Below are 14,353 nucleotides of genomic sequence, written 5' to 3'. Positions count from 1 at the left end.
ATTGTTGACGTCTCACAAGTTTCTTAAATTGAGAAATCCTGTCAGATTTAGCTGCAACATTAACAGTTAAGTTGGAATCTAATAAGAATGATTTCAATCGCGTTGAAGAAATATTGTCCGTGTGACTGCAGCTATTGTTTAAATTGACAGCTTTACATGTTTTTGTGTGCAGGACTGTGGTTTCCTGTTGGTTTGGCGGTATGTTGCCTCCTCTGCACAAATGGTTTGCGTGACACCAGAACGGACGTACATCATTCCATTGATGTCAGTATACAAAAAGCCTTTAGTGTCTCTACTATAAATAAAAAGAAAAATGTTAATGTTTGTTTGTGGCCTGCAAAAACACAATCAAGACTGCGTGGGCTCTGACACTCCCACCCGACACCTTTTGTGTTGTGATGTCATGTTCGATGAGAGAGATATCCTTTACAAACAAACGGCTCACGAACGTCACAACAACAAGTTCTAATAAAAGACATGAAAGAAGCTTTATCGCATTTCAGATCTCCGTCTAATCGTGAATGTATTATTTTTATACATCCTAACAAGCTATTTACCTCATGATTACGTATCCAGCTTTTCAACTAAATACTTGTTGGTAGTATATAGTCATTGTTTTGGGGTTTTTCATGGATTTGTTGACAAGAAAAAATAGATTATCACAGACTAATCCTTTAAAATGTTTCATTTCTGGTGTTGTTTTCTCTGCTCTTGTTTAAAAAGAACCATAACAGCTTCGTGGATGTGGTTGCCAGGTGTGTGCATCTCCGAAGGATGACCTGCCACATAAAACCAACAAGACTATAACAACAAGGGGTGTAAATCGTAAATTTCATCACAATACGATATTGTATCGATTCTTCGGACAACGATACGATATGTGCCGATATCACGAAGTCGATACGATTTCGATTCGATTCGATACAGGGGGCCTGCCATCGATATGAGATCATATCATATGCCCATTTAACACAATCAGTTACATTTATATCAACTATATTTCCACACTGCTGACTTATTCCAGAGAGGGGAGTTAATAATATCCTCATTGTCTTTTTCTTGGCTGCTTGGCATTTTCTTCTGGGCGTTAGCTAGCACTGCTTAGAAAGGAGTTGGGCGAAACGGTGACGCAGACGAGCCACTGGAATTTCTAAATAAAGTCGTATCTTCACGATGGCAGCGACGCGCATCGATGTCATCACTTTGCATCACTTTGAATCATATATCGATCCGTATGTATCGTTACCCAACTTAATAACAACATGGCCAAAGCTCATTTCACCTCTGACAGCCGTGATTTTGTCAATAATTGTTTTGCAATGTAGTTGTTCACAACGAAACGAAACGAATGAAACAAAGCAGCATGACATTGCTTAATGTGCACTGTCACAGTTATTTCATTATTATTTCTAACTGAGTCATCAGGTTCAGTTAGTCACCTGAATCTGAGTGTCACAAGTGTAGCAACACACAAAAACCGACTTCATGTTTACAGCTGTCGGTTTGGTTATAATAAGCCGGTATGAACATGAAATGAGGAAGTTAAAGGATCAGTGGATGTGAAAGTGACTTCAGAAAAAATTAAACATGTTCTCATGTTGACTCATCCCATTATTAAAGACATGAAGTCTAAGTAGCAGAAACAGACCAACATACTGGGGCCCGTTTCAGAAAGCAGGTTTAGTGAAAACCCTGACTCAGTCAACCCTGAGATGAGGGAAACTCTGGTTTTTCGGTTTCACAAAGCCAGTTCAGCGTAACTCTGAGTCACTTACCCGGGCAACATACTCCGTGAAACAAACCTGCTCACTGGCAGGTTTGTTTCAACTAACCCTGAGTTTCCCTGCTCTTAAGTTGAAGCCTGCAGACTGAAGGCAGTGGCAGACATGGCGTGTCCGTTTCTCGAGGAGCCAGTTGATGTCGAAGCACAAATACTCCGCAGAAATCTCCGTCGGGAGAGGATTATCAGACCCTGATTGGATGTTTTATCATTATCAGCGGTCTGATGATCCAGACAATAATCCTAACCCCCCCCCCCCTGCTGATGCACGAGGTGGAAGAGCTGTTAGAGACATGATATGCTTCAACCATTTCTAAAAAGTTCAAAGTTCAAAGTTCAAAGTCGACTTTATTGTCAAAACTGCAATATGTACAAGACATACAGAGAATTGAAATTGTGTTTCCCTCTGTCCAGACAGAAATAAGAAATATAAGAATATAAAATAAAATAGAAATATAGATCTAAAAATAAAAATAAAAATAAAATATGTACAGCTAAGAGACATTCGGGAATATAAAGTCCGGAGATATAAATAGTGTGGAATAGGTATGTCAGTATTGGGATTGGATATAAATATAGATATAAATATGGCAGTTTGATATAAATATGACAGTATAAAATGGTGTAAACTGGTCTATGACAATGAAATTGTAAACATTTTTACACAGTGCAAATAGATTTTAAAGTGTTTTTGAGTTGTAAAAGTGGCTGGTGCCATGGGGGGGGGGGGGGGTCAACAATGTCCATAGTTAGTGGGGGCAGCGGGCGGAGAAGGAGAAGGAAGGGGGGGCAGCGCTGGGAGGGAGTTCAGCATCCTGATGGCCTGATGAATGAAACTGTCTCTCAGTCTGCTGGTTCTCGCTCGGAGGCTCCTCATCCTCCTCCCGGAAGGCAGGAGACTGAAGAGTTGGTGGTTGGGGTGGGTGGGGTCGCCCGCAGTGCTGAGTGCTTTGCGGGCCAGACGTGTGCTGTAAGTGTCCTGGAGGGAGGGGAGGGAGGCACCGATGATCCTGACCCATCACCTCCCCAGTGTCAAAGAAAGACAATATGCCTCTTATTTTATGAGGTCTTCTTTATTTCCTGGAAGTACAAATGTTGTACAGTTAATCTTTTGTTGTTGAAACAATTGAAAATCATCCACCTGTGGGCACATCACCCACCCTTAACTGATGAAAAAAAGGATGAATGTAAATATGCCATTCATTTGAATAACTTACCTCTTATGTAGGCCCTGGGGCGTGGCCGGCTCTGATGAACTCCCCCCAGAGATGCCCTCAGCAACAGGTCGCCCACTGTTCTGACTGAGGGCATCTCTTCAGCCTCTGTGAGTGGTGGTGGTGGTGGACCGCCACCTGTTTTGCGGGCCTCAGCCTTTGGCCTCAGAGTTGGTCAACCTAGAGTTCAGGTTTTGACTCAGAGTTTGTTAAACTTGCTTCCTGAAACAGGCCCCTGATGACACTGGGGCCATAACACAGTTTATTGGTACTCAGTGAAACTTTGCCCACAATAAACTGACTCATGTTACATCACATGCAAACGTGACTAACAGTGATGACACATTACACATAATATTCAGGGACTTTTATGTTGGGACAGTCATCACATCAATCACATGACGTTGTTTTTTTTCTATCACAACTATCATGACTCGTGATGTCATGTGTTGGGTATTAGTTACAGGTGAGTGAACCGGAAGTAGATAGATCTCATCCAACTTTTCTCATCTCATCTCCACAGGTCAAAGGTGCTGAAGAGGGAGAGAAATTCACCAGACTTCCTTATAAAATCGCTCGATTTTGTGCGTCGTTGAGTTAAGAGAAACTTTATAAACTCTATTAAGTGTTGTTTCTGACAAATTCTTACATATTTAAGCCTTCTTGTAAATTCGGCATGTTATAGCCTCGTTTTAGGGGAAGCTGCAGCCCCCTCGGCACCTCAAAATCAAAATTAAATTAAAAGGAAATTTAAAGTGGAAGGAAGTTGATGGGAGGTCTCTCTCTGTCTGTCTCACACACGTGCGCGCGGATAAGATGCGAGACTCACGGAAGTCGCTCTGCAAGAAAGGAGCTGAATATTTAATGATGATGTGAGATGCACCACGATGGGCTGGATTTATTCAACTTCTTCTGCTTTCACACAGTTTAAAAGTATTAGAGTCGACCCCACGCGTGTTCCCACACTGGAGCCTCCGTGTGGTTGTTTTATATTCTCTGTAAAGTACATGCGCCCTCCATAAGCCATCGGTTTACAATAACAGCAAGAATGGATAAAACCCTGTCTCATCCAAATCGTGGACTAAGAGGTGAGCCTGGTTTCCTTTTACAAAACCATCTGCTTTCGGTAACTTTCATTTTTTATTTCCGCGATAATAAACTATCAACGATACTGTTACAGAAACACACTTTATGTGGCCACGAGACTCTCGGAAAACCCCCGTACTCCCACTTGCTTTGTGTATCACTTGCACTTTTGGTTTGACCCCCCCCCCCCAAAAAAAAAAAAAAAACCCTGTAAGTCCGATGTTGACATCATCGCTTAGTCGGGACTGGCATTTAATTACCGCGTAATTTCCAAAATCGCCCGTAAAAGACTATTAATATTTGTCGGGTTTTCACAGATGTCAACAACAGATGCTCTGTTTGTGATTGTGAGGAAGAAACTAGGCTGCTTAACATTACAGATTGTCTCTATACTGCTGCCTTTTGGCTGGATTTACAGAAACACCTTTCAGAAATGTTTGAAAAAGATGTCTTTCATTTATTAAGTCCAACTTATCTTTAAATTATATTGAAAGGATTAAGGTCAGGAGTCACGAGTTTGAATTTGAATGATGGTAGGAGGGTTTTCTTAAGCCAGCGTAGGTGTTGTTGTGATGAGTCATCTGCTGGTGAGATCACATCCCTCTGTATGAATTATCTCGATACACATGAAGCTGGAGGAGCTCAGCTGCAGTTTCATCCTCTCCATCGTCCTCCTGTTGTTGCTGTTCTTCTCCTGCTCACCTGCTGAAGGTAAATACAGCATTACTATGTTTATCAAATGATGAGTCTTTCTCTTTTCTTAAAGGGGCACTGTGTCGTTTTGTAGAAGAAATTCAAACTCAAATATTTATAATATTAATGGGGGAAATAGTTCAAACTCGGAAATATGTATTTGTTTTTTCCATAAGTGAATAAACAAGCTGTTCTCAGAGGAAAATAAGGTCCCAGAACACTGTTTGAAGATAGACAGGTGGCAGGGTCCGCCACGTATAAATGAAGTTGAGTTTGTTTGTTTATTCAGTTTGTTTTCAGTCATGAAAACAAAGAGAGTTTGTAAGTTTAGTTTGTTTTAGGCAGAAAGAAGATCTGTCTCTACTGAGAAACATCTCTCCCCTGAAACTACAGAGTGCCCCTTTAAAAATGTCTACTGCTACTGTGGTAAATGGACGTGATCCAGATGGCCACAGATAGTTTGGCTTCATTTTGTTTGTTTTATCATCTCATGTGCTGCCACCAGATGTTTGGTTAAAGGTTAAATGCAACTATAGCAACATGATTGCTGTTGCCATAGTTGGCTTAACAACTGCAAACTAATGTCCGACCACCAGGCTTTATTAACTTGTAGTCATGGAGATTTCACTTAGACATTTGATGAGCTCATTTTCTACACAGTGATGCTTGAAGTATAACGAGAATAACCACTGGAAGAATAAGAGGAAAGCAGCTTATAAGCAGGGTTGTTCAGAAGGTTTGCCCTTCATTGCCAATTTGTAACATAGCATCCCTCATCAGTAGTGTTGTGACGTTCACGAACGAACCGATTCTTTTGAACGGCTCGTTAACATGAACATATGAACCGAGTCGCAGCTGGGAACCATTCTTTTTTATATATCTATTTATATATCACTGTTTCACGCAGATGCACACAAAAGCTCCTCCTTTGCTCCTCCCCTGAGCAGGACAGAGAACAGGAGGGGAAACAAAGTTACATGTTGAGGAGCGCAGCTCAGCTGCACGGTGCTTATTAGATATACAAATGTAGCAAGAGGCCACCTGAGTTGTGTACGCTGCCTTTGTGTAAAAACAGAAACATGTGACTGCCCCTGCCTGGGAGAGCAGAGCAGCTGCAGCGGTCTTAATTAGTAGGAGGACAGTCAGTCTGTCGTGTGTCTGACGTCGTTGTTTGGACAAAATGAGCCAAAGGAAGCGGAGCAGCATTTGGATGCACTTTTCTCTTGTGGAAGACAGTAAGGCAAAATGCAATATTTGTTAGAAAAATAACTTTTAAGTCCGGTTCAACAAGTAATAATTTGCATAGACACTTGAAAACACCCAACAGTGACAGTGGCAGAGGTGAGAAGAGAAGAGAGCCAACTGACCCAGGCAATAGTGATGTCACTGTCAAAGCAGGGTGATATGGCGCAACCTTGTGGAATATTTACAATGAATCCAGATCAGACTTTAAAATCTAGTCCACACATGTCAAATGAGGTTATAATCAATATTTCAGAATAATTCAAACTCAGATATTGGTGGGATATCTAATTTTGTATTATTTTGTTCCAAATCTCACCCCATCATACCTCCCAGTGATTATTTCCAAGATAAAATGAGTTACCACCAGGCTGGCTTCTTAAAACTTAATAAATAAAAATATCAGTCAAATGAGCCAGTTTTTTGAACGGCTCTTTGAAAGGAACGGCTCACCAAGATCCGGCTCCCCTCAAAGAGCCATAAATCCCATCTCAGCCCACAGTTCACATGCACAGTCCTGTGACCTTGCGCGTGGTTAATGGCAGCTGAACCAATCAGAGACCTCTGCTGCACTGTGAGAAGTGTCTGGCGCTGGTCCATGAAGAGAGTTCTGGATTTTATTCGTTCATCCCAGCAGTTTGGACTGCAGCTGTGTTTTTCTGGACTCTTGCTTCTCCTTTTTTGTTGATTGCTCCGTCTTGTGTGTGAGTAATGAGTTAGTTATCATTCTGTTACTGTTCTTAATTATATTCTGGGTGTTATTCGGCAATTTAGTTTATAGTACTGTACTGTGTCTTGTGCATTGGTTAATTGTTGCCGATTTAATATTCCAATTGATGTATATGATCCCTGATAATATTGTTATGTTGATTAATGGTGTATCGCTGTGGCTTCAGGTGTTTATTAGTTGTTTCAGTGTAGTGAGCGTCCATTAAGTGATCGTCGCACATTTATTTGTCTCGCCTTCTTTTTTACTGTTTATCATTACATAGCCTTATTATTGCATTGTGTAATTTATGCCAGTCTGTTTCTGTTTATTATTAATATTGCATATGATTAATATGCACATTTCTGTTTATTTCTTTATTGTAGTAACCACACAGACAATGTCAACAGAAGAGTTTATTCAAGTGTCTCCTAACGCGTTAAGTCTCATAATTGAGCGTTTTTTAAGGGGAGTCTGGTGATGGAGTCTGTTTCACGTCTCGACATGTCTTTCAGAGGCGGAGCTTCTGAGTTTCTGTGATTTCCTCTGGAGCAGCAGCTTTGTCTTCAGTCTTCTCTCTGTGTTCGTCCAACCAACTCGTTTCAATGGACCTGGAGGAGCTCACTCACGGTTTTTCTCTCTCTTCTGTAACTGTCGTCGTCCTTCTGCTGATTTTCTCCTGCACACCTGCTGAAGGTAAACTCAGCAAACACTGAGTAGATTATTTTTATTCTCATATTTTTTTAAAGGGACATTATGTCGTTTTGGGGAAGAGATTTTAAGATCTTCACTGACTGATTTGTTTTTTCATGACTGAATAAACTGAAACAAACAAACTCAACTTGCTTCTGATTTACTTTGTTTATTTTCCTCTGAGAACAGCTTGTTTGTTCAGTTATGGGAAAAGTACATATTTCTGAGCGAATATTCTCATGAATATTGTAAATATTGAAGTACTGAGTTTGAATTTCTGCTCCAAAACTACATAGTGCCCCTTTAAAGGAGGTGCTTTCTCAGCTGAAAGCAGCAAATGTCTTACAAAGCACTTTTAACTGGTTATTAAACAGTCTCAGTTTAATACTGGCACTTCTATTTTGGACCATCAGCGAGAAGACAGACTACATCTGTCGAGTTATTTTAGTCACTTATTGAATTTCCTGTCAACATGTCTTTATATATCCTAACATACTCAGACAGATATGTCAGAGGAAGGAAGCTGCTGTCCTCTGGTGGTACTGCACTAAAGATTCTTAATAACATACATACCATCATCATAGCAGCTACTAATTATACAAAGCCACAAAGAGAAAAAAATACCTCATTGTCAGGCATCCTGCAGCTGTGCGACTGTGTGACTAGTACATTTTTGCAGCTTTAACACACAAACATAATGAGCCACAGAACAAAGAGGACCATAGATACGAATACTTTTTAACAAACATCCACAGGATGTGTACACAGATGCCTTTGAACAAATATTATCCTATATATATCCTTTCTTGTTGTATGAGCTGTGATTTAAATCAAGAAAAACATCTTTATTTCTATTTTACATTATTTAAATAAGGTGTTAAGAGATTAAATAAAATGCATAATTGGGTGCCTCGTAATGAAAAAGTTAGTTTGGAGCTCCGACTGACGATAAGAATGATTATCTATTAATTTTTTTCATTAACCGATTAATTGTTTGGTCTTTATGCAGCTGCTTGCTCTAAATGCTACGTGAGATTTGACAGACAAGTTTTAACTTCTGTTCCTCTTTCTTTTTTTATTTGATTTAAAATAACCTCTTTCTTTAGCTGAGCTGCAGTTTGATGTCAAAGACCAGTTTGAACCGGTGCAAACCGACAACCCCATTGTGGTATCCCCTGCCTTTGTTGTGTCGCACACCTGGTTAAACAGCGTTCCAGGTCATTTGTTCTATATAGAGAGCTGAAGTCACGCTGCCTTCGGTTTCTCTCATGGGACCTTATTTCAGAAGTACTTTGTATGTTAGTGAATGAAGAGAGACTAATAATGTTTTGATCCCGCTTGAATTGTGTCATGAATCACAAATATGATGTTTGTCAGTTTAAAAGTCACAGTTTGTCGTAAATTAAAGTAAAATATCATGTAGTTTTGTGTTAAAGTGCTCAGTGAACGACATCGTCTCGCTCAACACACGTCACCAACACCAACATGGAGCCAACTGGGCTCAGAAACTTCAAATCATAGTCCACAGAATATCTTTGTGTTTTGGATCAAGACATTTCAAAGACATCACTTTGGTGAAGTTGTTGTAAATGTGCTGGAGAAAAGCAATTGATTCATGTAAAGTTTCAATTGTTAATACTTAAAGTTATCCTTCATTTCTCAGGGACTTTTAGGGTGATCGGGTCACCTCAGCCGATCGTTGCTGCCCTGGGTGATGACATCATCCTGCCGTGTCACGTGCAGCCTCAGGTTGACGTGTCTGGACTGACGGTGGAGTGGTCCAACCCCGACCTTAAGCCTGACCCCAGGGATCGCCTGCGCCGGGTCGAGTATGTCCATCTGTATCGAGACACCCGAGAGGACCTGGACATGAAGATCGCATCGTACGTCAAGAGGACAGATCTGTTCGCAGACGGCCTGAAACAAGGCAACATATCGCTCAAGATCACCAACGTGACATTTGAAGATGAAGGAAGATATAAATGTTTCATCCCGAAGTTAAAGAGCCAGTTTAAGTCTTCAATCCTTTACCTTTCTGTTGGTGAGTGTTAAAATCTTGTTTATGGTCCAGATAAATTGCAATATACTTGTGACAGATGCGAATGCTAACGTCGCTGATCCAGATATCCAACTTAAAGGTGCAATATGTAAGAATTTTAGTTGAAAGCATTCATAACTAAAATTATCAACAGAATGTGTGGAAATATCAGTTTTGACATTATGGCATGCTTTTACTGGGTTTGCAGAGGTATCTACTGAGGTTAGCATGCTAGCCGTAGCCCTATCCCAGCCTGGTCCAAAGCTCCTGTGCTGACACTCCCTCGGTACTCAAGACCCTCAGCCTGGACTGCTAACTGCACAGCTAACTGAGCTAATGGCAGCTACAGTTAGCAGCAGTTAGTTGTTCTGGTGCTATTCTTACATATTGCACCTTATTTTCATTGTTTCACCGAAAATCGATGTATTTTTTATCAACATTTTGTCTTGTCTATATAATGTCAAAAAATAACATGTATACAAGATGAGTGCCTTGAATATCTTTAAAACTCTGTGGCTAATTTTCTCAACAACTGATGCTGATGTTTCCCCACAGGAAGCTGCTGCTGTCTGCTTTAAAAACTGAATTATCTGTTTTTTCCAGAGCCAAAGTCTGTCACAACAGAGACGCCGCTGCAGCCAACGAGTCCCCAGACTCCTGATCCAAAAAAGGACACAGATGTCAATGGTGAGAACATGAGTAATTAAAGCAGAAATGGTTTATTTTTAATTTTATCTAGCTGATAACAGCCGGTTTATTCATCACCCACACACATTTCCCACAGACGAAACTGTTTTCACTGGGTAAACATAGGTTGGCATTTTAATTGTGAGGCATTATGAGACCAAACATAACCAGGGTAACTGGGGATTTTTTTTGTTTATAACAGCTGTAGAGGAGACGGAGAGATGCTGTTTGTGCTGTTATAACTCATAATGGATTTTTCACTGTGAGAAAATAAACATATGGCGTGGGAGCATGTGAACTTTTAATGTGCCCTCAATGGAACATTTCCTTATCTACAGTATAAAAGCACAATGTTATTCTTCCGGCTTTATTTTTGACACTTAACTCCTGCTGCATTTTCCAACGTACAAACTTCATTCATACATCAAAACATTCGGCTCGATTAGGACAACCACGGCTAATAATTTTTCTCATTCATTTCTGTCATGCTTTCTGAAATATTCAACGTTTTGTGTGATTTTTTTCCCCTTTAGAATGAATGTACAGAATGTTAAAAAGCCCATAATTAAGCAGTTTTTCATGCTTTCATCTAGAAACTCCATTCAAATGTCCCACGTAGGGTTTAATGCATTTTGTAGCCGCTAACCGGTACTGACAATAACCGTGATATTTAAAAAAAGAAATATTGATATCATGTAAACAATAGACAACTAAAAATATCTTTAATCGTTTCTTTTTCTCTGTGTTCTCGCTTTGTCATAGTAGATGACGGTAATGTTGTTGCAAACCGCCATACAGCAGAAAAAGATGTATAAGGAACAAAGTTAAGGCAAATTTGACTGAAACCTTCTTGTTTTCAAACCCATCAAACCCATCAAACCCATCTTCTCATCTTCAGCCTTTTCCCATCCAGTTGATTAACTGCAAACTATTTTGAGTGGTTTATTCCAGTTTCAGTCGCTCTTATCATCGCTTGTTTGATTGGTATCCTTATTGGTCTATGCAGGAGATAAAGGATTGATCGCAGGTTTGTGTGTCAGCGTCTCATTAATGATCCTGCTGGCTGTTGGAGCTGCAGTATATTGGAGACACAAGCGTCTAAAACATGAAGTAAGTGAGAGGCTTTCATTTTAATGTTTGAGTGCTGGAAACAAAACATACAGTTTATCTTTTGTGAGACAGTTGACTGATTCATCATTTTCTTTTAACAGTCCACCCAGATCAAAAAGGAACCTGTTATAGGTGCCTTGCTCGAAGGGAAAGTTAGCTGTTAGCAGAGACGAGAGCACTACCAGCCTGGATCTTTCCAGTTAGTGCAAGGATTCAAACAAGCAACCCCCTCAAGCCACAGATGGCGTAAATCTTGTCACGTCTGGAGACCGTTGACCTGGATGAGTCCACACTGACACTGGATTTCTTCACTGCAACTTCGACCTAGTTGGATTTCCATCTCCATATTGCTTTGCATGTGCACTTTGGTCAGATGTGGACACAAAGAATCGTCTCATCTCTATTTTCATAACTTTGCATCAGAGGTGGAGTCATTTGCATACTTTGGTTCCCCCATCTGCTGCAGACATTGACACATCTACAGCTTAGAAGTAGATCACTGTCAGTTTATGGAGTTCAGGTGGTTATTTAAAGCTGTGGGTCCTTGTTCAGCACCAGAATCTAATGCCATCGCTCTTTATCTAAAGTCAGGCTTTAAACTGAGGGTGAGACATTTTCTTTCTTCCTGAACATGTCAAGTAAAGATACCAAACATGGAAACAACATGGAAAGAAAAGAAAAAAAACTGTTTCCTGAGATCATCTACATGCAGGTTGTTTGTTTTGTTTTTTACAGTGACTGAACACACAGAAATAGATGTGGTATATCTCAAACCAGCTTCTGATGCCACACATCACTGGTTAAGTTCAGTTTCTCAGTTTTGAAGCCACTTTTAGAAGTGCACCTGCAGTGTTCTTGCAAATGTGAGTTGTACTATGTAAAGAGGTTGTTTATCAGCTGATGTTGAAGTGTTCTCTGCTCCACTAGTGACTGTAAACGTGTGTTTGAGCAGGGCACCTATCCTAAAAATGTTAATTTATTACAATTGTGTTGCTCTGCGGAGAACTACCTTGCGTTAATTTGTACTTTTTGGGTTTTGTCAGTGCTGTGTTCTTCGTGTTGTGTGTGCAGACATCAGTATAGTTGTTGCATTTGATTATTAGATGTTAAAGGCTGCCTGTGTTACCATGAGGTTCCCAGTTTCACCATGTAAGCATGTCTTCTTCTTCTGTATACTTTGTTATTTATTTGTTTGTCTATCTGTGATTTAAACTCTCTTGAAAAAGTTATGCACTCTATTTAAAACCCCTAGTCAGACAGGTCACAAGTCAGTTCTTATTTTAGATGAGCCAAATAAAGCACTTTTTTTTTTATGATTACAGTGTGTTTGCATCATGTCTGCTCTGGCCCATGACTTGCGTATCTGTTATGAAGTTCAGTTTGTCTTACAGCTGACAGCTGCTTGAAAGTGAATACATTGTTTGTCTGGCCTTTAGCTTTTAGGAAACACCTCACCTTCATGCTGATGGAAAGTTCGGTGAAGTTTCCAAAAAACATTTCCGGAGCTTCACAACAAACCAGCGTTTCAGCTTTCTCCTTAACAACAGAAGTAAACAGAGACTTGTTTTAAAACGTAAAAAAACACCTGAAAGAACATACAATGGGTAGTCTCCAGAAGTTCAGAGATCCCAAACTGACTTGAAAAGACATTATTTACACAAGTGCATGAGCCTGATCGCATGTCAAGGTTGTAAATAACATTTTTTCAAATCAATTTGGGATCTCTGGGGCTTCCAGAGACTTAGATCAGGCCATATGAGCTGTATGGAGCCACTTTACATTTTTCTTTTGGTTGTTTTTTAAGGTTTTAAAAAAGGTCCCCATCTACTTCAGTTGTTTCAGAGTTGTTTTGCTGTGAAGCCCCAGAATTTTTTTTTATGGACTTACAAAAACTTCACCTAACTTTCCATCAGCACGAGGGTGAGGAGATAATGAGTCAGTTTTCACTTTTGGGTAAACTGTTCTTTTTAATGCTTCAGTTAACATACCTTCTCACCTATAAGACACGATTTACTCCTTGAAGCTCATCTCCTGCATCAGAATCTGAAGTTTTAACCTCCACAACGCCATTCATTCATTCAGTGGAAATAACCGTTCCACATTTGTTTTATATGATGTGATGTTTCTATTTTATAACACCTGTGACACAGACAGCTGAGCTATCAGGGATGTTCAGGCTGCATCCGTTCCCACACAGTGAGAGGAAACATCAGCACTCAGAAACCAAAATATCAATATACCTACTACTGTTTCCAACGCCAGGTGTCGAGTGGGTGTCGCACAGGTGTCGAGTGGGTGTCTCCTTTTACTGATCAAGCGAAATTGCAGGTAAATCAAATCATGTCTTCTTCCTGACAGCCTGTCAAACAAATAAAATGAAACTGAAGAAAACCATCTGATTATTTCGAAGATTATTCATTTGAAAGTTTTCTTTATTTCATGCATTTGCAGCCTTGAAGACTAGAATTTTTTAACTGAGGACTCTGCTTCACTTCATTTCACTTCACTTCACTTGCCCAATTTGCTTGAGACTTGGACCAAGTGAGTCACAAATGTCTGAATTATTTTCATAAAATGTATTTATGGCTGATGATTCACATAATGACTAAGAGTTTCCTGTTATAGAAATCGACAGTTCTTCATCTAGTGTCTCAGGGGACAGTAGTAGTCACAGAGATGAGCAACATATGAAAATACAATTTTTTAAGGATCTGATGTTTCCTCTTGACATGATGGCTACTGAAGTATAATATATAATGGTCACATTCAAAAACCAAAACAAAAGAGAAACCCATAACGCGTCACACTGGAAGAAACCACTCCTACATTTAATTTTTTGTTTTGTACCCTATAACATCTTTATGAACTGCTCTGTCTGTCCTATGGTCGCAGATAGTCAGTCACAGGTGGGGTCGCTGAGAGGTCAGTCTATATAATGACCTCATATTAAATGTTGCATTTATTTGTATTGATTTGAATGTCCAGGATAACATGTATCTGGTCGTTATTAACAATAATTTACAACACTTTGCACTACAGCAGACAGCACACTTGAACACCAACATACTGTAGGTCAAAGCAGCTGCGTCAACTACAGTCAACAA

At 39.9% G+C, this 14,353-nt stretch overlaps 1 protein-coding gene across 1 annotated transcript; it reads left to right on the top strand.

Annotated features, from left to right (window-relative positions):
• The first annotated feature begins 7,236 nt into the window (after positions 1 to 7,236).
• LOC141003406 (myelin-oligodendrocyte glycoprotein-like) lies at positions 7,237 to 12,934 on the top strand. Its single transcript, XM_073474738.1, has 5 exons — positions 7,237 to 7,417; positions 9,078 to 9,455; positions 10,056 to 10,139; positions 11,146 to 11,249; positions 11,351 to 12,934. Exons 1-5 carry the CDS (start codon positions 7,327 to 7,329, stop codon positions 11,411 to 11,413), a joined length of 720 nt encoding a protein of 239 aa, XP_073330839.1. The 5' UTR covers positions 7,237 to 7,326; the 3' UTR covers positions 11,414 to 12,934.
• Positions 12,935 to 14,353: the final 1,419 nt, after the last annotated feature.

Source organism: Pagrus major, chromosome 10 (assembly GCF_040436345.1).
Source record: "Pagrus major chromosome 10, Pma_NU_1.0".
Lineage (NCBI taxonomy): Eukaryota > Metazoa > Chordata > Actinopteri > Spariformes > Sparidae > Pagrus > Pagrus major.
This window is presented reverse-complemented; position numbering and strand designations above follow the sequence as displayed.

Excerpts from the sequence above, each read along its gene's own strand:
- LOC141003406 (XM_073474738.1), top strand. The coding sequence starts at position 7,327 with ATGGACCTGGAGGAGCTCACTCACGGTTTTTCTCTCTCTTCTGTAACT. Across the intron at positions 9,456-10,055 it reads AATCCTTTACCTTTCTGTTG|AGCCAAAGTCTGTCACAACA; the intron begins GTGAGTGTTAAA and ends TGTTTTTTCCAG. Across the intron at positions 10,140-11,145 it reads AAAGGACACAGATGTCAATG|GAGATAAAGGATTGATCGCA; the intron begins GTGAGAACATGA and ends TGGTCTATGCAG.